This window comes from Salmo salar, chromosome 05, assembly GCF_965601325.2.
Source record: "Salmo salar chromosome 05, fSalSal1, whole genome shotgun sequence".
In the NCBI taxonomy this organism is placed as follows: domain Eukaryota; kingdom Metazoa; phylum Chordata; class Actinopteri; order Salmoniformes; family Salmonidae; genus Salmo; species Salmo salar.
In genome coordinates, this window is record NC_138295.1 from 36,934,937 (window position 1) to 36,959,074 (window position 24,138).

The 24,138-nt window shown below is 42.3% G+C and overlaps 1 protein-coding gene across 2 annotated transcripts; it reads right to left on the bottom strand.

Moving 5' to 3' along the window:
• Window positions 1-491: 491 nt before the first annotated feature.
• cenpi (centromere protein I) lies at window positions 492-23,183 on the bottom strand. 2 transcript variants are annotated; one of them, XM_014199751.3, is made up of 20 exons: window positions 22,917-23,183; window positions 22,155-22,292; window positions 21,922-22,040; window positions 21,653-21,760; window positions 21,479-21,527; window positions 21,335-21,381; window positions 20,940-21,029; window positions 20,612-20,743; window positions 20,199-20,336; window positions 9,510-9,630; window positions 9,149-9,243; window positions 8,823-8,940; window positions 8,560-8,624; window positions 8,150-8,259; window positions 5,516-5,651; window positions 5,137-5,261; window positions 4,442-4,490; window positions 1,854-2,069; window positions 1,212-1,253; window positions 492-1,018 (listed from the first exon to the last, which is right to left on the bottom strand). In XM_014199751.3, exons 1-20 carry the CDS (start codon window positions 23,083-23,085, stop codon window positions 875-877), a joined length of 2,211 nt encoding a protein of 736 aa, XP_014055226.3. In that variant the 5' UTR covers window positions 23,086-23,183; the 3' UTR covers window positions 492-874. The 2 variants fall into 2 exon arrangements, with proteins under 2 accessions (XP_014055226.3, XP_014055225.3); XM_014199750.3 differs by having other exon boundaries at window positions 1,854-2,072.
• Between the last annotated feature and the right edge of the window lie 955 nt (window positions 23,184-24,138).

The following is a 24,138-nucleotide window of genomic DNA, read 5'->3' on the forward strand; positions in this document are numbered from 1 at the left end:
AATTAAAAACAGATTACAGGAGCTAATGCAAACTTTCACCTTTGAAATGTAGGTCCTTAGTTAAAACAGCAGAAAATGAAAGCCTGACACAGCAATGGTCCAATTATGATGGATTGGTGGACAGTCAGCTATGTATGTGAAATCGACCATTACATTGACATTGGTCTACTACTATGTTGAAAAAGACAATAAGCAATGGGCTGAAATAATTGACTCAATAAATTGACACGAATACAGCTATAATACATGCAGTGTGAACACAGCAGACCTGTTAACCCCATTGTCAGTAATGGTGGTGCTCAGAGGGAAAGTCTGTGGTGGCACAGTGAGAATGGAGGGTGTGTCTGGTTTCCCTGCACCCAGCAGGTTCCAAGGTACTGTAGCTGGAGAGCGTATTAACTATCCAGATGGGTCCCTCAATTAAGGGAAAATGTTGTTTTCCAGATGGTGGAGCCAATAACTGCAATAGACACTGATGATTTCACCCATAATGAATTCTACAAATGGTTTTTAATAGAAAGGATATTCACATTTTCAATTTAGTAACAGATCAGGAGGATGCTTTTGTCCCAAAAAATAAAAATAAGATAAAATGCATTCTTATTAATGTGCAAGTTCCACAGAAATTATAGATAGGTAAGCTATACAAGAGATCAGACAACACCAAGCATAAGTAAAATAGGAACAAAACTAAATAAAATGCAGTCAGGATTAAAAATAGTGGCTATTTACAGAGAAAAAGACACTCAAGTCTCTTGTGAATCCTTCCTTGGAGAATATGGCAAGAGATAAAATATGTACAAGTATTTTACAACACGGAGAAGTGTCAGAGTCTTTTGTGTTTTCTGTTTCATCCTCCCGTTAGGCATGTCGTTTACCTGCTTGTGGGCTGGCTGCCTCTTTGGCCACTGATTCCAGCCGCAGAGCTCCGGTTTATGCTACTTTGGACAAACTGTTGGAGGCCCTGAAAGCCCTGAGAGAAGAGGAACTCCATGTACCAGTTCCACTGCTTCGCCGCCTACAGACAGAAAGACAGACAGCTTTACAGACAATCAACTACATACAGGCCATCCAGGACTCCCATACCTGAGCCTGTGGCTCGCTGATCAATAGAAATGATCATGAAAAATGAATGGCACACTTCAAACGCACATCAGTGCACGTACATTTAAAAAAAAAAAAAAACGGAAGAAGTAATAAGACTGTGGTACCTTTATGGAATTGAAGTCTATGTCCTTCCTCTCTGGCCAACACTGATAAAGAGAGAATTATTCATATTCAACAGTTACCCCCTTCAGTAGAACAGTGTACTGGGTGTTGCAGCGGTTTCGGACCAAAAGGTACTTGGATTATTTAACATGATGAAAACTCAAGTCTCATGCAACGCCCATGAATAATAAACCGTGACTCTGATCTTCTATGAAATATACATTAATACCACATTCATCCCCTTGTCCGACCTTAAACTTGATTAACTCAACTGGAGAGGATGGCTGCTCTCTTGAAGTTTGGAAATTAGACTTCATATATAAACTGAGCACAGGTAGCCTAGTGGTCAGAGCGTTGGGCCAATGACCGAAAGGTTGCTAGATCAAATCCCCGAGCTGACAAGGTAAAAATCTGTCGTTCTGCCCCTGAACGAGGCAGAGGCACCCACTGTTCCTAGGCCATCATTGTAAATAAGAATTTGTTCTTAACTGACTTGCCTAGTTAAATAAAGGTTAAATAAAATAAATTTAAAAAAATGTGGAAATTATATACAATATATATATTAATTTCACAGATGTGAACATTATAAAATGCCTGGCAAATTTCAATATGTAAATCGCAATACGAATTAAATCTAAACTCACCTTGTGGTGAAAGTCAAGGGCACAGCCCAGGAAGGCAGGGTGGTGGATGAGGTCAAAGCTGGTCCAGGGCGCAGGCACTTTGCTGAGAGCCAAGAGCTCCTGGTCCACCTCGATGGCCATTCCTGGCAGGAACATCTTGGAGTTCCACAGGCAGCTCACCATGAAGAGCAGGTAGTGGTTAAACTCCTGGCACGTCTGCCTGCTGATGTGAAATGCCTGCTGTAATCGGGGGATGACAAGAAAGAAGAGAGGAAAAAGGGAGCAATGGAGATATAGTTTAAACACTCAATCAGCTTGTGGCACATGCTAAATGAATAGCCCATCTCGTGGAATTTCACAGGGTCGGGTTTTGCCTGGTTAAATCTCGGGGTCCATTATCTCCAATGTTTGCACGCAATGACCAATCTGCATGCCGTTTACCGGACCCAGATGTTACTGAGTTACAGTTCATATAAGGAAATCAGTTAATATAAATTAATTAATTAGGCCATAATCTATGGATTTTACATGACTGGGAATACAGATATGCATCTGTTGGTCACAGATACATAAAAAAGGTAGGAGCGTGGATCAGAAAACCAGTCACTATCTGGTGTGACCACCATTTGCCTCACGCAGCGCGACATCTCCTTCGTATAGAGTTGATCAGGCTGTTGATTGTGGCCTGTGGAATGTTGTCCCACTCCTCTTCAAAGGCTATTAAAAGATGCTGGAAATTGACGGGAACTGGAACACGCCGTTGTACACATCGATCCAGAGCATTCCAAAACATGCTCAATGGGTGACATGTCTGGTGAGTATGCAGGCCACGGAAGAACTGGGACGTTTTCAGCTTCTAGGAATTGTGTACAGATCCTTGCGACATGGGGCCGTGCATGATCATTCTGAAACATGCAGTGATGGCGGAGGATGAATAAATCTAATCAAAGTTTATTTGTCACGTGCGCTGAATACAACAGGTGTAGACCTTACAGTGAAATGCTTACTTACAGGCTCTAACCAATAGTGCAAGAAAGGTATTAGGTGAACAATAGGTAGGTAAAGAAATAAAACAACAGTAAAAAGACAGGCTATATACAGTAGTGAGGCTATATACAGTAGCGAGGCTACATACAGACACCGGTTAGTCAGGCTGATTGAGGTAGTATGTACATGTAGATATGGTTAAAGTGACTATGCATATATGATGAACAGAGAGTAGCAGCAGCGTAAAAGAGGGGTTGGGGGGGGGGGGGGGGGCACACAATGCAAATAGTCCGGGTAGCCATTTGATTACCTGTTCAGGAGTCTTATGGCTTGGGGGTAAAAACTGTTGAGAAGCCTTTGTGTCCTAGACTTGGCACTCCGGTACCGCTTGCCACAACAATAGACCTCAGGATCTCGTCACGATATCGCAGTGCATTCAAATTGCCATACATAAAATACAATTGCGTTCATTGCCGTAGCTAATGCATGCCCATACCATAACCCTACCACCACCATGAGGCACTTTGTTCACAACGTTGCCATCAGCCAAAACCGCCTGCCCACACACCACCATACACGCTGTCTGCCATCTGCCCAATACAGTTGAAACCGGGATTCATCCGTGAAGAGCACACTTCATTGTGTCAGTGGCCATCGAAGGTGAGCATTTGCCCACTTAAGGCGGTTACGACGCCAAACTACAGTCAGGTCAAGACCCTGGTGAGGACGACAAGCATGCAGATGAGCTTCCCAGAGACGGTTTCTGACAGTTTGTGCAAACCCACAGTTTAATCAACTGTCCGGGTGGCTGGTCTCAGATGATCCCGCAGGTGAAGATGCCGGATGTGGAAGTCCTGGGCTGGCGTGGTTACACGTGGACTGCGGTTGGGAAGACGATCGGACGTACTGCCAAACTCTCTATAATGACGTTGGAGGCGGCTTATGGTAGAGACATTAACATTCAATTATCTGGCAATAGCTCTGGTGGACATTCCTGCAATCAGCATGCCAATATCACGTTCCCCAAAGCTTAAGACACCTGTGGCATTGTGCTGCGTGACAAAACTGCACATTTTAGAGTGGTCTTTTGTCCCCAGCACAAGGTGCACCTGTGCAATGATAATGCTGTTAATCCGCTTCTTGATATGCCACACCTGTCAGGTGGATGGATTATCTTGGCAAAGGAGAAATGCTCACTAACAGGGATGTAAACAAATTTGCGCGCAAAATTTGAGAGAAATAAGCTTTTTATGCCCCATAATGACAAAGCAAAAACAGGTTTAGACATTTTTGCAAATGTATTCAAAATAAAAAACTGAAATATCACATTTACATACTGTATATTTTTGTTCAGTGTAATTGGCAGCACCTACATCAAAATAAAATTTCCTTCATACACTAGAATTGGCATACAAAATGAAAAATGTAATTTGTGTGTTTTTTGTTTGAACAAGTAACCACCTAAATTGTCTTTTTTTTAATCAGCACTTAATTCTAATAGTTTTGTTCATCATGTGGACGGGTATAAGTGGCCACTTGAGGAGCCTTGAATGGCTTGATTATGCAAAAACACTTAAATATACAAAGCAAAAAACGTATCTTAAAGGGAGAACTTTCATTACCTTGGTCTCCTGTTGTTGACACTTAGCAGAGGTCAGGTTCTTCTTGTACCTGAAAAAACAGCAATGACCTTAGTCGTCTGTTTAAGGGTAGAAAAACAACCACATTGCTTTCCATGTTATGTAAACAACATCTATCCTAAAGGCCATTTATTGCGAGCAGAATATTTTACGATAAATAAAACAAACATAGTCGCAGTAAATGTATATCAGACTAGATCTTTGGCCTGTTTTAATAAAAGCAGTGCTCTTTCGTCACGCTATAGAGGTATGTTTTATGTGTAACACTTGGTTGAACTGTTATACTCAGTGTACAGAGGATACAAGCAATTTGTGCGACAAGATATTCGTGCTTCAGTAATGCATGCCGTTTGCATTCTTCATTGGCCTTAAAACACTTTCTCCAGGAAAATGGATCTTAGTGCAATTCTGCATCCTGGACCCTTCATTATCATGAATCATAAATGCAATGTCCTGGCGTGCTGCATCAAGACTGCTTACCATTCACTTCAAATATATATATATATATATAGGAGAAAGTTCGACATCCATGTCGATGCTTTGCACACGACATGGCAGTGATGGTTTGTGAGTGAAAGATGACACGCTAACGTGACGGTGTCGAGTCCCGGTGTCAACGCCGTCAGACCTGGTGTTGACATGATCGTAACGGGGTTGACGTCACCACTCCTCCCCACCTGTACATGATGTAGCTGAGGCGGTCCACGCTGACGGGGTCGGTGGCGAACAGGGCCGGGTAGAACACTCCTGCAGGGGGCATGACCACGAGGGGGAGCCCGTACTTCAGGAACATGTCACACACCTACACGGCACGCACCGAGGCACAGGGACACACACGTCAACACCACAGAACCAATATCGTAGTCTCTTTTTCTAAATGGAGCATGAATATATAAAAACTGACATAGTGCATTCTGCTTATAATGAATGTGATTACAATGATCAACTGCTTATAAAGATCAAACATTTTCCTTTGTGATCACTAGAAGAGTGCACTGTATTTGTATTTTCTTTATGTATTAAATGAAATGTATTGGCTTAATCTGGATTGATTACCGTCTCGTAGAAGTCCAGGATGAAGTTAAGGAGCAGTGAGTGGCAGCCCTCTAGCTGCAGCCCCACGGTGGCCAGGCGGCCCACGAAACGCACCAGCTCCATGACAGAGTCCATGAAGCCAGACAGAGTCATGTTCCTGGGGAGGCAGGGTATTCACATACTGTAAACCTTTACACAACACAAAACACTGGCCATAATACGAGGGAAGCGCATGAATCGCAATGATGCATGGGACTACTGAGACGGGACTACTGAGACACGTAAAGCTTATTAAATATCATTGATACTATCAAGAGCAGTGTGCGGTTTCCTTTTTCCTTCATCACTACTGAGAGGGTCAAAAAGGGGTCTTTGCCCTTGGATCATATGAATTTCTCCTTCAGAAGACCCGTCCATCTTGGTTAATGCAATAAAAGACAATAACCAAATCAGTGCTGAGTGTGAAGCAATGTTGCCGGCCGTTATGAGATGCACACACACTGCAGTTCATTCCGATGCTGCATTCCAAAGGACAGTGCTGAGGATATACCGAGGAGGTTGAGAGGAGGCGGCCAACCACACACCACAGCCATTGATTTAAGCATCGCGTTTCATTGAGTTTCCCTCCAGAGATGAAGTTGAAAATGGGAAGGGAATAAAAATGTATCGGAGACCTCTTTAACCTCGATGGGTTCGGATTGGGCGTTTGTGAAGAGTTAGAAATCTGGAGAGGAAGACAATGAAATACAGTGCATTCCGAAAGTATTCAGACCCTTTGACTTTTTCCACATTGTTACATTACAGCCTTATTCTAAAATGGATTACATACATTGTTTTCCCTCATCAACGTACACACAATACCGCGTAATGACAAAAAGGTTTTTATACATTTTTGCAAATGGATTAAAAAGAAAAAACGGAAATATCACATTTAATAAGTATTCAGACCCTTTACTCAGTACTTTGTTGAAGCACCTTTGGCAGTGATTACAGCCTCGAGTCTTCTTGGGTCTGACACTACAAGCTTGGCACACCTGTATTTGGGAAGTTTCTCCCATTCTTCTCTGCAGATCATCTCAAGCTCTGTCAGGTTGGATGGGGAGTGTCGCTGCACAGCTATTTTCAGGTCTCTCCAGAGATGTTCGATCGGGTTCAACTCCGTGCTCAGGCTGCGCCACTCAAGGACATTCAGAGACTTCTCCCCGAAGCCACTCCTGCGTTGTCTTGGCTGTGTGCTTAGGGTTGTTGTCCTGTTGGAAGGTGAACCTTCGCCCCAGTCTGAGGTCCTGAAGCAGGTTTTCATCAAGGATCTCTCTGTACATTGCTCCGTTCATCTTTCCCTCGATCCTGACGAGTCTTCCAGTCCCTGCCGCTGAAGAACATCCCCAAAGCATGATCCTGCCACAACCATGCTTCACCGTAGGGATGGTGCCAGATTTCTTCCAATGAATGAATGAATGAATCAAATGTATTTATAAAGCCCTTTTTACATCAGCCGATGTCACAAAGTGCTGTACAGAAACCCAGCCTAAAACCCCAAACAGCAAGCAATGCAGATGTAGAAGCACGGACGTGATACTAGGCATTCAGGCCAAAGAGTTCAATCTTGGCTTCATCAGACCAGAAAATCTTGGTTGTCCTTCTCGAAGGTTCTCCTGTCTCCACAGAGGAACTCTGCAGCTCTGTCAGAGTGACCATCGGGTTCTTGTTCACCTCCCTGACCAAAGCCCTTCTTGCCAAATTGCTCAGTTTGGCTGGGCGGCCAGCTCTAGGAAGAGTCTTGGTGGTTCCAAACTTCTTCCATTTAAGAATGATGGAGGCCACTGTGTTCTTGCGGACCTTCAATGCTGCGGAAACTTTTTGGTACCCTTCTCCAGATCTGTGCCTCACCAAAATCATGTCTCGGAGCTCTACGGACAATTCCTTTGACCTCATGGCTTGGTTTTTGCTCTGACATACACTGGTCAACTGTGGGACCTTGTATAGACAGGTGTGTGCCTTTCCAAATCATGTCCAATCAACTGAATTTACCACAGGTGGACTCAAATCCAGTTGTAGAAACATCTCAAAGATGATCAGTTGAAACAGGATGCACCTGAGCTCAATTCCGAGTCTCATAGCAAAGGGTCTGAATACTTATGTAAATAAGATATTTCTGTTTTTTGTTTTTTTAATACATTTGCAAACATTTCTAAAAACTTGTTTTCGCTTTGTCATTATGGGATATTGTGTGTAGATTGATGATGAACATTTTGTATTTAATTATTTTGAGAATAAGGCTATAACATAACAAAATGTGGAACAAGGGAAGGGATCTGAATATTTTTCGAATGCACTGTATGTCTTTAACTCAAAGAAGTTACGGGGCTGAGGTGCTGGAAGTGTGAGTGAGTGAGTGAGTGAGTGACTGAGTGAGTGAGTGAGTGAGTGAGTGAGTGAGTGAGTGAGTGAGTGAGTGAGTGAGTGAGTGAGTGAGTGAGTGAGTGAGTGAGTGAGTGACAGTGGGTGAATGACAGTGGGTGAGTGACAGTGAGTGAGTGACAGTGAGTGGGACAGGGACATGTCTGCGCGAATGAGTGGAACAGGGGTGGATCTGAGTGAGTGAGTGGGACAGGGTCGTGTCTGAGTAAGTGGGACAGGGAAAGTGAGACTCACATGGGTGTGTGGCTGTTTAGACTGATGTCCAGGCCATCCTCCAGGGAATACACAGAGTGCCAGGTCAGCCACTTCAACAGCATGTTGTTCAGACAGTCAATCACACTGCACTAGAGAGGACAGACAACAGAGGGGTGACGGAGTTTAAACATATTCAAAGTGGAAAAAAACAAGAGGGATAGTTAGAACTACAACGGAGTCGTGTTCATTAAGGCACACCGTAGCAAAACTTTGTCAAACGTAGTTGCTCCCTGTTTCAGTACGTTTTCTTCTGTTTGGTACGAAATGAATACGACCTGGGATTAAAGACTGCTGATAGCTGGACTGTACATGGATATGGTGGTATGATGCAAGCTTCTTAAGTTTGATTCGAAGCAGGATCTATTTCAAGGGATTCTGTTTACTATTACCTTGAAGAAGAGCGTGGAGGTGAAGAATAGCTGCATGAGGGGCTCAAACAGAAGTTGGCTGATACCTGGGAGAGATGGGGAGAGCAATGAATTCAACATTCCTAACCATGCAATCCCCAGCACATTGCAAGCTGGCAGCATATGCCAGGGAGCCTGGGAAATGTAGTCACGTGCCCCCCCGTTACAGTTCAGCTGTTTAATTAGGGGAGAGAGAGACTGGAGGAAAGGAGCATGAGGCAGCCAAGCAAACAGGGCCTACTCACAGGAACTGGGGACCACAGGGATGTCACTCAGCAAGCCTAGGATCTGGGGGCGGAGGAGTGAACCATCCCAAACGTTCAGGAACTTGTAGAGGAAGCCCTCTGTGCTGGAGAAGCCCTCCTGAGGGGGGAGACAAAACATATGCATCTCAAATTAGCGTTTGACTGTGGCATAATTTATTAATGAACAGAAGGGGAGAAGTGAGAGCAGAGCGGAGAGAGTTTAACCCACTCTTACAGATACAGATCTGGAAAAGAGGGGATGGGCAGGGAGGGGAACGGGAGGCGAGAGGGGCCTGGATGGCGGCGATGAGGGGGCTGAGGCTCACCTGGAGGAAGTGCTGTGTGGAGAGCAACCTGTTGAGGAAGTGGAGTGCCTCGGACGAACTCCCAGAGCCCGCGTCCCCGCTGCAGAACAGAAACTCTGAAACACCCCCCCCCAGAAAAAATAAGTGATGATGAGACAGATTTGTTAGTTCTACAACATTGATATCAAAACTCTTTCTTTTCATAAAAGCTGTTCAGACTATTGCTTTGAAATTCCTACTGGGAATTGATGAGGGTCCATTTGGAGGGTACGGAGATTTGAGTGTTTTGGGCTTTTTTCTTTATACTTCCCTCTTTCACGATGTAATATTGACAATGGAGGAAAGACGCAGTGGTTGGTGAATGGTTAGTTCATGGTTTTACCCTCATGGAGGGCGTGGCCCAGCCAGAAGTTGAGTCGGAGGAAGGCAGAGTCATCCTGTACGTAGTCCAGGTAACAGAGGGCCAGACTGGAGCCCAGCAGAGAACCCATCTGGGATGGGAGCTGTGGAAGAGGGGGAGATTATTATTAAACCAGTCAATACACACACACACACACACACACACACACACACACACACACACACAGTATGCACCCCATCAAACCCCACCACCCTTAAAAACACACACACGTATATTCATGAACCCCACCACTTAACCACAAACACAGAGACCATCAAACTCCAAAGTTCCATCATGTTCTGAACAGCTTCATGTCAGGAGATTAGCATTATATTATTGAAGCGTCTTCATGTTATTGAATAAGAGGATTTCTGTTGCCAGTGTCCTTGTTTTCATTGAGTGAGCAATCTTTCTGTCACTAACTGGACTAAATCTGTCGCATCTGCTAATCCTCATACTACGGCCATCATGGATATGTCTGTTGCAGGCAGCATTCAGACATTTCTCCACACGGAGTGGTCTGTCTGTCTATTGTGTGAACAGCTGCCTGGTAATATGGGAACTTAAGCATAATAATTACATAAAGAAAAAAAATAGACAGATTGTCAACAGACATGGCTGAGTCTTCCCATAACTAAGGAGCAACGGCATCGTTCGTGTGAGAAACGACTGCTTTTAATGACGTAAGGAATCATAAGGAATCAGTGATCCCTCAACGCTGCCGCCGCTGATTTGTTTGCACTGCATGGTCCGACAGTACTAGCTGATCTGTCTTGTCCAACGTCCTGCCCAGCGTTAGTAGCCGTGATGCCATAAAAAGTAGCAAGTGCTGTCACAACGGCTTGTGGCACACGTTGGCTCCTTGAGGTAGAGCTGGGACGGTAAACAGCAAATGATCGACACCGACCATACTAACCACTCCTTTCTGGCATTTTGCTGATATCATTCATTACGATAAGTAGCCTATACTAGAGAAATGTGAAGTTTGAAATGAAATAAGTTTGCTTATATGGGTGATTGTTAAATGGGACAACTGATGGCTACAACCATCAAACCAGTAATTTAAAGTGGGGCTGGGCAATATATCAAATGAAACCAATTAATTGAAATATATGTTTTTGCGCGATATTACAATTGCATGTATCGCAAGATATTTTTTTGAAAGTGTTATTGTCCACATGTTTTCATGTTATTTTTGGTTCCTTCACTCCTTCTGCGCTGTTTTCAATGACTGTAGGCTGTGTGTACCTTCCAAGCACCTTCTCAAGATCACTTCTTCCTCTCTGACAAGCAGTTTCAACTCACTATTTTTATTTGTATTTATTTAATTTTGGGGAGCCCATCCCCCCCCTTCGGAGGACAAAAATAAACTGTTTTACAGCTTTTTTGATGTTGTTACATGTACATTTTATACACATGGCACTTAATTTTGTTTTACAGTAGTTACATAGCAAGAATAAAGTAATTTGATATAAAGTACATCTATACTGAACAAAAATATAAATGCAACAATTTAACGATTTTACCGAGTTACAGTTCATACAAGGAAGTCAGTCAATTGAAATAAATGAATTAGGCCCTAATTAGGCCTCACATGACTGGACAGGGGTGCAGACTTTGGTGGGCACAGTCCCATCCACTTTGGAGCCAGGTCCAGCCAATCATAACGAGTTTTTCCCACAAAAGGGCTTTATTACAGATTGAAATACTCCTCAATTTCATCAGCTGTCCGGGTAGATGGTCTCAGACGATCCCGCAGATGAAGAAGCCGGATGTGGAAGTCCTGGGCTGGAGTGATTACACTTGGTCTGTGGTTGTTCAATATACAGTTGAAGTCAGATGTTTACATGCACCTTAGCCAAATACATTTAAACTCACTCAGTTTTCCACAATTCCTGACATTTAAACCTAGTAAAAATTCCATGTTAGGTCAGTTAGGATCACCACTTTATTTTAAGAATGTGAAATGTCAGAATAATACAGATAATGATTTATTTCAGCTTTTATTTCTTTCATCACATTCCCAGTGGGTGAGAAATTCACATACACTCAATTAGTATTTGGTAGCATTGCCTTTAAATTGTTTAACTTGGGTCAAACGTTTCAGGTAGCCTTCCACAAGCTTCCCAAAATAAGCTGGGTGAATTTTGGACCATTCCTCCTGACAGAGCTGGTTTAACTGAGTCAGGTTTGAAGGCCTCCTTCCTCGCACACGCCTTTTCAGTTCTACCCACACTTTTACTATGGGATTGAGGTCAGGGCTTTGTGATGGCCACACCAATACCTTGACTTTGTTGTCCTTAAGCCATTTTGCCACAACTTTGGAAGTATGCTTGGTGTCATTGTCCATTTGGAAGACCCATTTGCGACAGAGCTTTAACTTCCTGACTGATGTCTTGAGATGTTGCTTCAATATATCCACATAATTTTCCATCCTCATAATGCCATCTATTTTGTGAAGTGCACCAGACCCTCCTGCAGCAAAGCACCCCCACAACATGATGCTGCCAGCCCCGTCCTTCACGGTTGGGATGGTGTTCTTTGGCTTGCAAGCCTCCTCCTTTATCCTCCAAACATAACAATGGTCATTATGGCCAAACAGTTCTATTTTTGTTTCATCAGACCAGAGGACATTTCTCCAAAAAGTATGATCTTTGTCCCCATGTGCAGTTGCAAACCGTAGTCTGGCTTTTTTATGGCGGTTTTGGAGCAGTGGCTTCTTCCTTGCTGAGCGGCCTTTCAGGTTATGTCGATATAGGACTTGTTTTACTGTGGATATAGATACTTATGTACCCATTTCCTCCTGCATCTTCACAGAGTCCTTTGCTTTGTCTTTTATACCTATACACCATTCTTGTGTATGTGTTCAATAAAAAATATTTGAACAACACAGAGTCCTTTGCAGTTGTTCTGGGATTGATTTGTACTTTTCGCACCAAAGTACATTCATCTCTAGGAGACAGAACGCGTCTCCTTCCTGAGCGGTATAACGGCTGCGTGGTCCTATGGTGTTTATACTTGCGTACTATTGTTTGTACAGATGAACGTGGTACCTTCAGGCGTTTGGAAATTGCTCCCAAGGTTGAACCAGACTTGTGGAGGTCCACAATTTTCAATACTATAGTTTGTTAACAAGAAATTTGCGGAGTGGTTGAAAAACGAGTTTTAATGACTCCAACCTAAGTGTATGTAAACTTCAGACTTCAACTGTAGATAGTTTTTTCAGTCATAACTATTATAGAACACAAGCTTTTAAACCTCAGCTACTCTCAGTCCATCCCACCTCTTTCCGTAAACTGTGCTCTTACGATTTCCAGGTTCCATATATTTTTCAAATGTGCTGTAATGTTTCACAAAAATTCTAAACATGTCTAATTGCATAGTATCTACAGATTTTAAGTTAGAGATAAATATTTTTACTAAAAGTACAATATTATTATATTGCTGATTGATTGACTATGGTTGTCCAAATCTCCAAATCGTGCTATTTGTAGGGTTAGAGATAAATGTGATTTTTCAGCCATTCCTGAACCAGTGACCAGAAACAAAGGGTAATACCAAAATAAGTAATCTAATGATGCTGTCTCTTTGTGGCTAAATCTGATGAGATGTTTGGATGCCCCATATACATAACATTCTGTTTGTGGAAAGAATTTTGTATAAATCATTTAAATTGAAAAACAACATTTTGAATCAAGCGTTGTTTTGTGTATCAGTTTATAAACCACATGCCACGGAATCTCTTCCCAACTATTTTCCAACCTGTATGGTGCCTTGGTCGACATTTTGGTCCTCAAGTAACACTGATACATTTTTGTATTTATGCCTTTTAGTTTTTTTGCCCGTTTTGGTCTTAGTAAAAGGGCAGACAAGTTTCCTACCTTATCCACCTTCCCTCCTCCATTTTTCCAGGAATGCTGCAATCAGTTCGTTGTAATTTTGGAGAGAGCAAACATGTATTTATTTATTTATTTATATATATATATGTTTAACTGCACATGTGACATAACCCCACCTTTCCTATTCATAATATCATTAACAAAGATACATTTAAAAAAATAATTATTCCATAAATATTTTTTATTTAAATCAATTTGTATATTTGAATTTAACCATATTATTTGCTGTAACATTTGTTCTGTCTTTTCTGGAGGATGAAACTGGAATTGCAACCAGCTTTGTATGACTTGTTTTAGAAAGGGTGATATTTTAATCCCGCTATGCCCTGCGACGAACCATCAAACAGGCAAAGCGTCAATACAGGACTAAGATCAAATCATACTACACCGGCACCGACGCTAGTCGGATGTGGCAGGGCTTGAAAACTATTACAAACTACAAAGGGAAGCACAGCCGAGAGCTGCCCAGTGACACAAGCCTACCAGATGAGCTAAATCACTTCTATGCTCGCTGAGGCAAGTAACACTGAAACATGCATGAGAGCATCAGCTGTTCCGGACGACTGTATGATCACGCTCTCCGCAGCCGATGTGAGTAAGACCTTTAAACAGGTCAACATTCACAAGGCTGCCTTGCCAGACGGATTACCAGGACATGTACTCCGAGCATGCGCTGACCAACTGGCAAGTGTCTTCACTGACATTGTCAACCTCCCCCTGTCCGAGTCTAATACCAACATGTTTCAAGCAGACCACCATAGTGTTTGTTCTTAGGCACAGGGACTAAGGTAACCTGCCTAAATGACTACCAACCCGTAGCACTCACGTATGTAGCCATGAAGTGCTTTGAAAGGCTGGTCATGGCTCACATCAACACCATTATGCCAGAAACCCTAGACCCACTCCAATTTGCATACCGCACCAACAGATCCAAATGATGCAATCTCTATTGCACTCCACACTGCCCTTTCCCACCTGGACAAAAGGAACACCTATGTGAGAACGCTATTCATTGACTACAGCTCAGAATTCAACACCATAGTGCCCTCAAAGCCCATCACTAAGCTAAGGACCCTGGGACTAAACACCTCCCTCTGCAACTGGATCCTGGACTTCCTGATGGGCCGCCCCAAGGGGGTAAGGGTAGGTAACAACACATCCGCCACGCTGATCCTCAACAAGAGGGCCAATCAGGGGTGCGTGCTCAGTCCCCTCCTGTACTACATGTTCACTCATGACTGTACGGCCAGGCATTAAGTTTAAACGATGACAACAGTGGTAGGCCTGATCACAGACAATACAGCCTATAGGGAGGTCAGAGACTTGGCCGTGTGGTGCCAGGACAACCTCTCCCCCATACGTGATCAAGACAAAGGAGATGATTATGGCCTACAGGAAAAAGAGGACCGAGCACGCCACCATTCTCATTGACGGGGCTGTAGTGGAGCAGGTTGAGAGCTTTAAGTTCCTTGGCGTCCACATCACCAACAAACTATCATGGTCCAAGCACACCAAGACAGTCGTGAAGAGGGCACGACAAAACCTATTTCCCCCCTCAGGAGACTGAAAAGACTTGGCATGGGTCCTCAGATCCTTAAAAGGTTCTACAGCTGCACCATCCTGGCGGGTTGCATCACTGCCTGGTATGACAACTGCTCGGCCTCCGACCACAAGGCACTACACAGGGTAGTGTGTAGGGCCCAGTACATCACTGGGGCCAAGTTTCCTGCCATCCAGGACCTCTATACCAGGCGGTGTCAGAGGAAGGCCTCCAGCCATCCTAGTCATAGACTGTTCTCTCTGCTACCGCACGGCAAGCGGTACCGGAAAAGGAAAAGTTACCTTTTTTATTTTATAAATAATACAAGACATATTTACAAACGACAACTACATCACACCTGCCCAGACCCACTAGCACACACCCACCCTCTCCAGCATCACTTGACGCCACATGGCGTCAAACTGCACCATTTTATTCCTCTCCGTAGTCCACGGACCCACATTTTAAAAAAAGCATTTGACCTTTCCATTGTGTTAACCTTTCTAACGATACCCTTTTTATGTTTTAACTCCTCAAATTGTGCACAAAGCAGGCACTACTAAAACAGGAGTATCAAGGAACATTGATTCTGGAAATGTAATACTCAGTTTGTGTCGCACAGCATTGCGGTACCACGTAGCGCAAACAGCATTTTAGCCAAAGACTGTTATACAAGCTGTCTAGTCGGTGTTTTATAAATCGCAATAAGCACAAAACACAATTAGATAAGGAATTGGAGACATGTTCTGAGAAATCATGTATGCCACTTGATTTAAACATCTGAACAAAGTGGACAGGCTAGCATGCTGTTCAAACAGTTGATGACGGACAGAAGGGTGTGTTTATAACATTTCAACTGTTCTACCTTGTTAACTAGCAAATAGATCCAAGTTGGCTGAAATAGCTGGCTACTCACTAGCACGTGGGTTTGTGCTTGAGAGATTGTTTATGGGAACTGTGTTAATTTTCTATACCTGTGTTAATTGTCTACCATGCCTACCACAAGAAGTTAGTCATTATTAGTGAATGTGCATTATGCATGGTTGTGGTTCAATTTCAAACAAAAAGGGCATTTTCAGACCGACTTGAAAGCCTGATCAGTGATTATTGCAACAACAACAACAAAAAATCAGGTTAAACTATTTTGATAAAATAATTAAATTAGTGGGTCTTATGGTCGTTGAAGGCTTATAATCAAATCAAACTTTATTTTCCACATGCGCCAAATACAACAAGTGTAGACTTTACCGTGAAATGCTTACTTACAAGCCCTTAACCAACAGTGCAGTTCAAGAAGAAGAAAATATTTAACAAGTCGGCTAAAATAAAAAGTAACACAATAAGAATAACGAAGGGGGGTCAATGTAAATTGTACGGTGGTGGTTTTTATGAATTGTTCAGCAGTCTAATGGCTTGGGGGTAGAAGCTGTTGAGGAGCCTTTTGGAAGTGTTTGCTTGGAGTCATTGCAGCTTAAGGTGGTACAACCAGTTATTGCGTGTAAGGGGGCAATGACTTTTCCCCACAGAGGGACATTGGGTGTTGCATAACTTTGTTTATGAAATATGTAACTGTTGTGTTATTTGTTCACTCATGGTTTTGGTTGAAGATCTGATAATTCAGTATTGAAAAAAATATGCAAACGCAAAGAAAATTAGAAAAGGGCAAAATACTTTTTCACAACAGTGTATCTGTTTCGATCAGGTCAATGTATCTGACAAGCAAACAGTATTTGCGAGCGGCCATTTTGTAATTGTCAACACTTTAGAACTTTTTCAATGTGGCTCTATGTGATACATCTTTGTTGGCCAGTTAATTAATAACTCGCCGGGACAAACAAACCCTGATAAAGTATGTAAACAGAGCAATGACAAATTTTAAAAAACAAAACGACATGGAGAGAGCTCATGAATCTGTTTTATGGCTCTGGATAATAACAAACAAATTGCACTGACAATGCTAGCCGTCATAATGAGTGGGAGACAAGGTTGAGCCCTTGTTCTGTTCTAATACAACCAAAACTGTGCTGGTGACATAGCTCCCCCATGAGGCCCTAAAAAGACATTACAAGTGAAACGGGCAGCACTGGACACCTTCAATAATTGATTTTTATGGCTTGGAAAAGCAGTAGGGTGGGGCGATATTACTATAGCATCATCTATCAACAATGATTGACAGCCATCGCCAATGGTGACGACATTGTGATGTGACAGATGATGGTTTAGCATATTTGAACTTGACTGGAGCTCTGTATATGTTATATATAGAGCACAAGAGAGAAATGTAGGCTAGACAGAGCAGAGAATTCCACCAAAGCAGAGCAAAATGTCCAGTCAGAATATTCTTTCTCGCTCTCTCTCTGTCGGATGTGTGGGCCTTATAGCCTAAACCTATTAAAAAAAAAAGTTTATATACAGTGCGTTCAGAAAGTATTCATACCCCTTGACTTTTTCCACATTTTGTTGTTACAAAATAGTATTAAAATGTATTTAATTGTCATGTTTTGACAACAATCTACACAAAATACTCTAATGTCGAAATTGAAAAGCATTCAACCCCGATGCAATACATATTAGTCTCTAAGAGCTTTGCAAACCTGGATTGTGCAACATTTGCCCATTAATCTTTTCAAAACTCTCCACTCTGTCAAGTTAGTTGTTGATCATTGCTAGACAGCCATTTTCAAGTCTTGCCATTGATTTTCAAGATGATTTAAGTCAAAACTATAAGTAGGCCACTAAGGAACATTCAATGTCATCTTGTAAGTAACTCAAGTATAGAATTGGCCTTGCGTTTTAGGTTATTGACCTGCTGAAAGGTGAATGTGTCTCCCAGTGTCTCTTGGGAAAAAAGACAACCAGGTTTTCCTTTAGGTCTTTGCCGGTGCTTAGCTCTATTCCTTTTCTTTTTATCCTAAAAAACTCCCTTGCCAATGACAAGCATACCCATAACATGATGCAGCCACCACCACGCTTGAAAATATGAAGAGTGATACTCAGTGATGTGTTGTGTTTGCCCCAAACACAACACTTCGCATTCAGAACAAAAAGTGATTTGCTTTGCCACATTTTTTTCAGTATTACTTTTGAGCCTTGTTGCAAACAGGATGCATGTTTTGGAATATTTTTTATCCTGTACAGGCTTCCTTCTTTTCACTCTGTCATTTAGGTTAGTATTGTGGAGTAACTACAATGTTGTTGATCCATCCTCCATTTTCTCCTATCACAGCCATAAAACTAACTGTTTAAAAAAAAAAAAATGTATCACCATTGGCCTCACGGTGAAATCCTTGAGCGGTTTCCTTTCTCTCTGTCAACGGAGTTAGGAAGGACACCTGAATCTTTGTAGTGACTGGGGATATTGATACACCATCTGATTAATAACTTCACAATGCTCAAAAGGATATTCAATATCTGCTTTTTTGTTTGTTTTACCCATCTACCAATAGGTGCCCTTCTTTGCAAGGCATTGGAAAACATCCCTGGTCTTTGTCATTGAATCTGTGCTTGCACAGAGTTAGTCCCTTGTTAAGCAAATGTTGACTCCTGAAGTTATTTAGGCTTGTCATAACAAAGGGGTTGAATAGTTATTGATTCAAGACATTACAGCGTTTAATTTTTAATACATTTGTAAAAATATCTACAAACAGAATTCCACTTTGATATTATCGCGTAGTGTGTGTAGATCGGTTACAAATTCAGGCTGTAAGACCAAAATATGGAAAAAGTCAAGGGGTGTGAATACTTTCTGAAGGCACTGTATATAAACGGACACTCCTTAACTATCTTGTGACTAACTCTTTAATTCGGTATGAATATGACTTTGGGCTACTGGTAGGCTACGCTTTCATCATTTTATGCCTGCATGGCTTTCTCCTGATGAAACAAAACTATCTAACGGAGTTCCATCTCAAAAAGTTGTTTGAATAGCCTAAAAGCCTATGGTAGCCAGGGGACTAATAACGAGAGAGTACAAACCACATCAAAAGCCTTTTTTTTTTAAAGTGATGCGTTTAATCAAGTTCAAGCTTATTAAGAAATAAATGATCCGTGCAGGGCGTAAAAATCACTCCATGCGAGGTTGAAAACCAAATGGCCAATTTCCTACTAGGCCTATCGTAAAAGCTTCAAGACAAGTTAAAGTTTTATCAAATAACCTAAGGCATCGTAAAGTTGCCCCTTTCATAAAGAACAAGAACGAGTCGGAGTCTACAGGTTAGGCTATTCTCCATCACAGCTTTATGAGAGCCCAAACATACAATATTAAGAGAGGAGGATGAGGCAAATAAAGCAATTATTATCCAGTTCTGAAGACGGTACACTTTGTTTCTACCCAGCCCATGATTTATAACCTAACTCACTACGGTAAGACAGCCCCGTTCCTCATCAGTTGACTGTCACTTTGCTCTGTCATGTGCAAGCCACGCAGACACACACAAACCTGTTTTCAAGCTCCACCAGAAAGGAATACAAATAAATTATATATATATATATATATATATATATATATATATATATATATATATATATATATAGCACTCAGCCTCTGCCCAAGGTTTCAACAACATTATATTTTGTCCAGTTGTAGCATGCAATTTCGCACTATAGCAAGGCCTGGGAATTGCCAGGAACCTCACGATACAATATTATCACGATACTTATGTGCCGATTTGCATGTACTGCGATTTTCCCGATTCTATATGTATTGCAATTCAATACTGCGATTTGATGTTCCAAACACATGGCTCACTATACAAAGAGACAAGAGAGAGCATGAGAAAACATGTTGGCTCACTATTTGAAAAGGGGAAAACAGGCAATAGGATGAAAAATACTGGAGTTTAGGCGCAGGTACAGCCAACTAGTGCTAGCTTACGCTACCCACAACAAAGTATTTTTTGGGGGGGTTGGCCAAATAGGGGCGATACCATTGTATATTACAATGTTTTATGAGTACATAATCACGATTGGAAATCTGTCTCCATCTGTCTCAAAACAAGGTACCTCAAGGCCACACCATTGTGTGAATAATCAGGATTATGTGAGTGAGTGAGTGAGTGAGTGAGTGAGTGAGTGAGTGAGTGAGTGAGTGAGTGAGTGAGTGAGTGAGTGAGTGAGTGATAAAAAGATGGAAAGAGATCAAAGAGCGAGAGACAGGGAGACCGAACGAGATAGAAAGACAGAAATACAGTGAGAAAGCGAGACAGAGAGAGATAGAGATAGAAAGAGAGTTACCTCTATGCAGTGGAGGTTGTCCAGCAGCTGTGGAAAGGAGCGGAGCTGCTCCAGGGAGAAGACCTTCCTGCTTCTGCTGGAGGAGGAGTTACTTTGGATAGACGAGCTCAACGATGGCAACTCCAGGTGATGAAATTTCTGATAGGAATGTCAGTATATTGTAAACAGTTCATTAGGTTATGACAGTGCCACATAAAGTGTATATTTCCAGATAGATCCAAAAAGCAAGGAGGGCCGTTGACTCAATGAGTCTCATGGTCTATGGAGGGCAAAATGTCCTGACCCCTAATGATTAAAAAATTTAAAGTATTTTTTGTTGTTGTGCTATACATTAGCAATAAGACCCTTTATAAAGACTGTGTTTAAGGTAATCTGTCTCCTTGTCAATGGTGTGCCATAGCTCATGGCCTTACCCTCTTTCTGGAGTTGGTCTTGTCTTTGAGTCCGAGGGTCAGGCTGATGTCAGAGGACACCTGGCCGTTGTTCCTCTTCTGGACAGCACTGAGCGCCACCTTCCACGTGGAATTGTGGTTCTTAAACCCACTCTGAACGACAGCCGAAAAGATACACGTTGACATTACGTATGTTTGTCAGGGTTTCAATGAAGAGAATTGGATTGGAATTTCAGTTCACTTCCAGATCGGATATGGATGAAATCGACCCCAAACCTGATGTTTGGTGAACAACAAAGTGCGGTTTGTGCAATGGAAAGAGGTCACTAGGTGTGATCTGTGTACTAACCCTCATTCGTGATGGAAGAGCAAGTGTCACCAACTCGGGGGAAAACACTTTGTACAATGACAGCAAGTGCAACAGGAACGGCTGCCTGCCCTGGGGAGACAGAAGATGGGAGGAAATTAATGAAACTCTCAGTGCAACATGCTCACAGCGGGGACTCCGCTCTCAGGTTGATGGATGCAGCAATCATTTACAGAGTGCAACTACAGATAAATGGTACCAAGGATTAACTATTTATGGGAATTATGTAGAGAGCTACAAACAATATGCAAGTATTTTCTCCTCCTGCCATTTATCACAAACTATTTCATAACGGTAATACAATTGTTAGATGTCTCCCAGTTGTATTAAGTTGGCAACACCTTAAAAAACAACATTAAAAACATTATTTGTTTTACCATTTTTGTTTGGAGGTCCAACAGTTTTCTGACTCTGAATGGCCGAACTATGACAGAAAGAAAAGAAAAAACAAAGAGCGATGTGCTGCAGGAACAATTTGAACCTTATGGTAATGGTTCATTGAGTAACAAGAAGTCACTTACCACTTTCCCTCCTTGTCAAAAGGTAGAGCAAATGGCAGATGTAAGGAGACTGAAACAAAACACCTCAATCATTATTTAAATAGCAATGCAATCTAATGCCAATGTAAAAACTCAAGACATTCATTGATATTATCAGAGCGGGGGGGGGGGGGGGAATACGACTCCTGCACATACCAAATTCTCCTCAGTCACAAAGCTGAAGATGAAGCCATAGATGGCTCGAAGATGGTCCTTGGAGTCGATCATGTCGAAAACAGTCAGCACCCACCGAAGGAAAAGAACCTGGAACACACCCCCATAACACCAGTTTCAAGCACGTATAGGGAGAGTACAAAGAGCAATTCTGATGAAACTAGTACTGTAATGTTAAGTTCAGTCTTCAGTGTCAACCTTTACATCTGCGAGTGTGACTTATAGACCTTTGAGAGAGAGGAGCTCTTTACCTGTGTGCTGATTGCTATCTTGCCGACACATAACCACGACACGGCTCGAACAACAGCCTCCTGTGGCACCACGGTTGCGGGGATTAGAAACTTCAGGACCCGAACACACGTCACACCTCCTGTTCGGGGAAGAGAAAGCGCTGAAATGTTATGTATGGTCAAATTAATTCAGCATAGTGAAAATCTATATTTCATGTCAGTCTGTCTTTGCAGTGGCTGTTGGTTGTTCGTACCCATACGTAAGCTCATAGCGTAGTCCAACATAACAGAGATGGCCTCAGGAGGGAGTCCTCGACTGAGCCCCACTCTCTCCACCAGCACCAGGTTCCTCTCCAGCACATCGTTCCCAAAGCATGGGGTACCTGCTTCCACTAGGAAACAAACAACTCGTTAAGTCATAGACATTCTGCGACTGGATGCGCTTTAGTTACTGTAGCTAGCTAGTTAGCTATTGAATTCCAATGTACTTCATTAATAACAAACAATGTTAGTAGCTAACATCCAGCTGTAACATTTCCAATCACATGATTGTATTTATTTTGTAAGTTACATGTAACGTTAGCTAGCTATCCTCTTATTGTTTATGTGTGATTAACCTTAGCGTTAAATAAATATCTGTTGAATAATAAATTAAGTTATATGCAATTGTTGTACTTCGTAACTAAATTATGACTTGCAAATTGTGCATACTACATACCTTCCTTTCCTTGTTCAGTCTAACCATACCCCACCCACATTGGTTATGCATTAGCTAACTAACGTCAGCAAAATAAGTTACAGTAAAAGTTAACTTTGGAACACAACATCTGCAGTCTCTGTAATGGTTGTTCCTATGTTGTGTCCAATGTAAGTAAAAGCAAGAAGCTGGGCTGCCATACGGTCAAATAACTAGTTCACTTTGGTTAAAAGGTAGCTACAACATTAACGTTAACTACGCTTGCCTTCTGCACGCAATATTATACAAGCAGGCTAGCAAACGTTAGCTCTCTTGCTACCTTCGGAGAAGTACTTCAGCGCAAGTACAAATGGATCCCCGGTCTGGTTCTTTCTTCTTTCCTTCTCTGCCACTCGCAAACTTCTGTTAGAATTTCGGCTTGAAACTGACAACTGGCTTTCAAATGAAGAGTCCAAATCTGTCCTCGTCAGGTTGGAAGCTTTTGCCATTGCTAGCTACATAGTTAAAAATCCACGAATTATCTTTTCCCCAGGCACGAAGTCATTCAAACAAAACTCAAATCTTGCGCGGGACCGTTTGTTGTACGCAGGCGCACTAACTACTTCCGAAAATGACTTGCGCAGTTTAGTGGGAATAGTGGTCCAACGCTTCTTCGATGAGGTTTAATGGCGGTTGGCATCTAATCTATGTTGCATTACCGCCACCTACTAGACTGGAGTACAACTCACTTACACTTTGCTTAAAAAATAAATAAAAAGACTACCATCTAACACTACACTCACAAAACAAATAAAATAATAATTATAAAAAATAACACCACCCTACTCCACTATTTAAGTATATTTAATCCTACCTCAGGCCAACAAGCTGAAAGGATGGGACACCACCACTTAACACACCATGTAACTCTTCTGACGTCAAGTCACACCCACATACCTCTATGCAGCTGCCACCACAACCTCCATTTCTGCAATACAGTTGATAACCATTGCTATAAATGCTAAAAATCCAATCTTACTGAAACATATATCACTTGTTGGCCTATCCCTCTGTACTGGTACAGATCTACTACTCACACCACTCCTCTCAGGATCCCACCCCCTTGACCCATCTTCCTGTACTTTCTTCCCTGCCTCAGCATATGCCAACTTCTGCACTACTCTAACCCTGGAAACTTCAAACTGCCTCTCTCCCACAGGACATTTCTGATCCCCAGCCCCATGGGCACCCCTACAATTAACACATACCACTACTTTCCCCAATGCTACACATTCCTTTGTCTCATGCCCTTCTGCACACTTCTCACACCTAAGAACCTTCCTCCTACACACTGTTGCCACATGCCCATAAGCTTGACACCTGTAACAACGTAATGTATTCGGCACAAAAGCTCCTACGGGATAACTTATATATCCTGACATCACTTTGTCGGGAAAAGACTCAACATCAAAACTCAAAAGAACAGACAATGAGTCTACTGTTTCACCACTCACGCCACCCTGTTTGTGTCGCACCAAGCGACGAGCATCACAAACACAGAG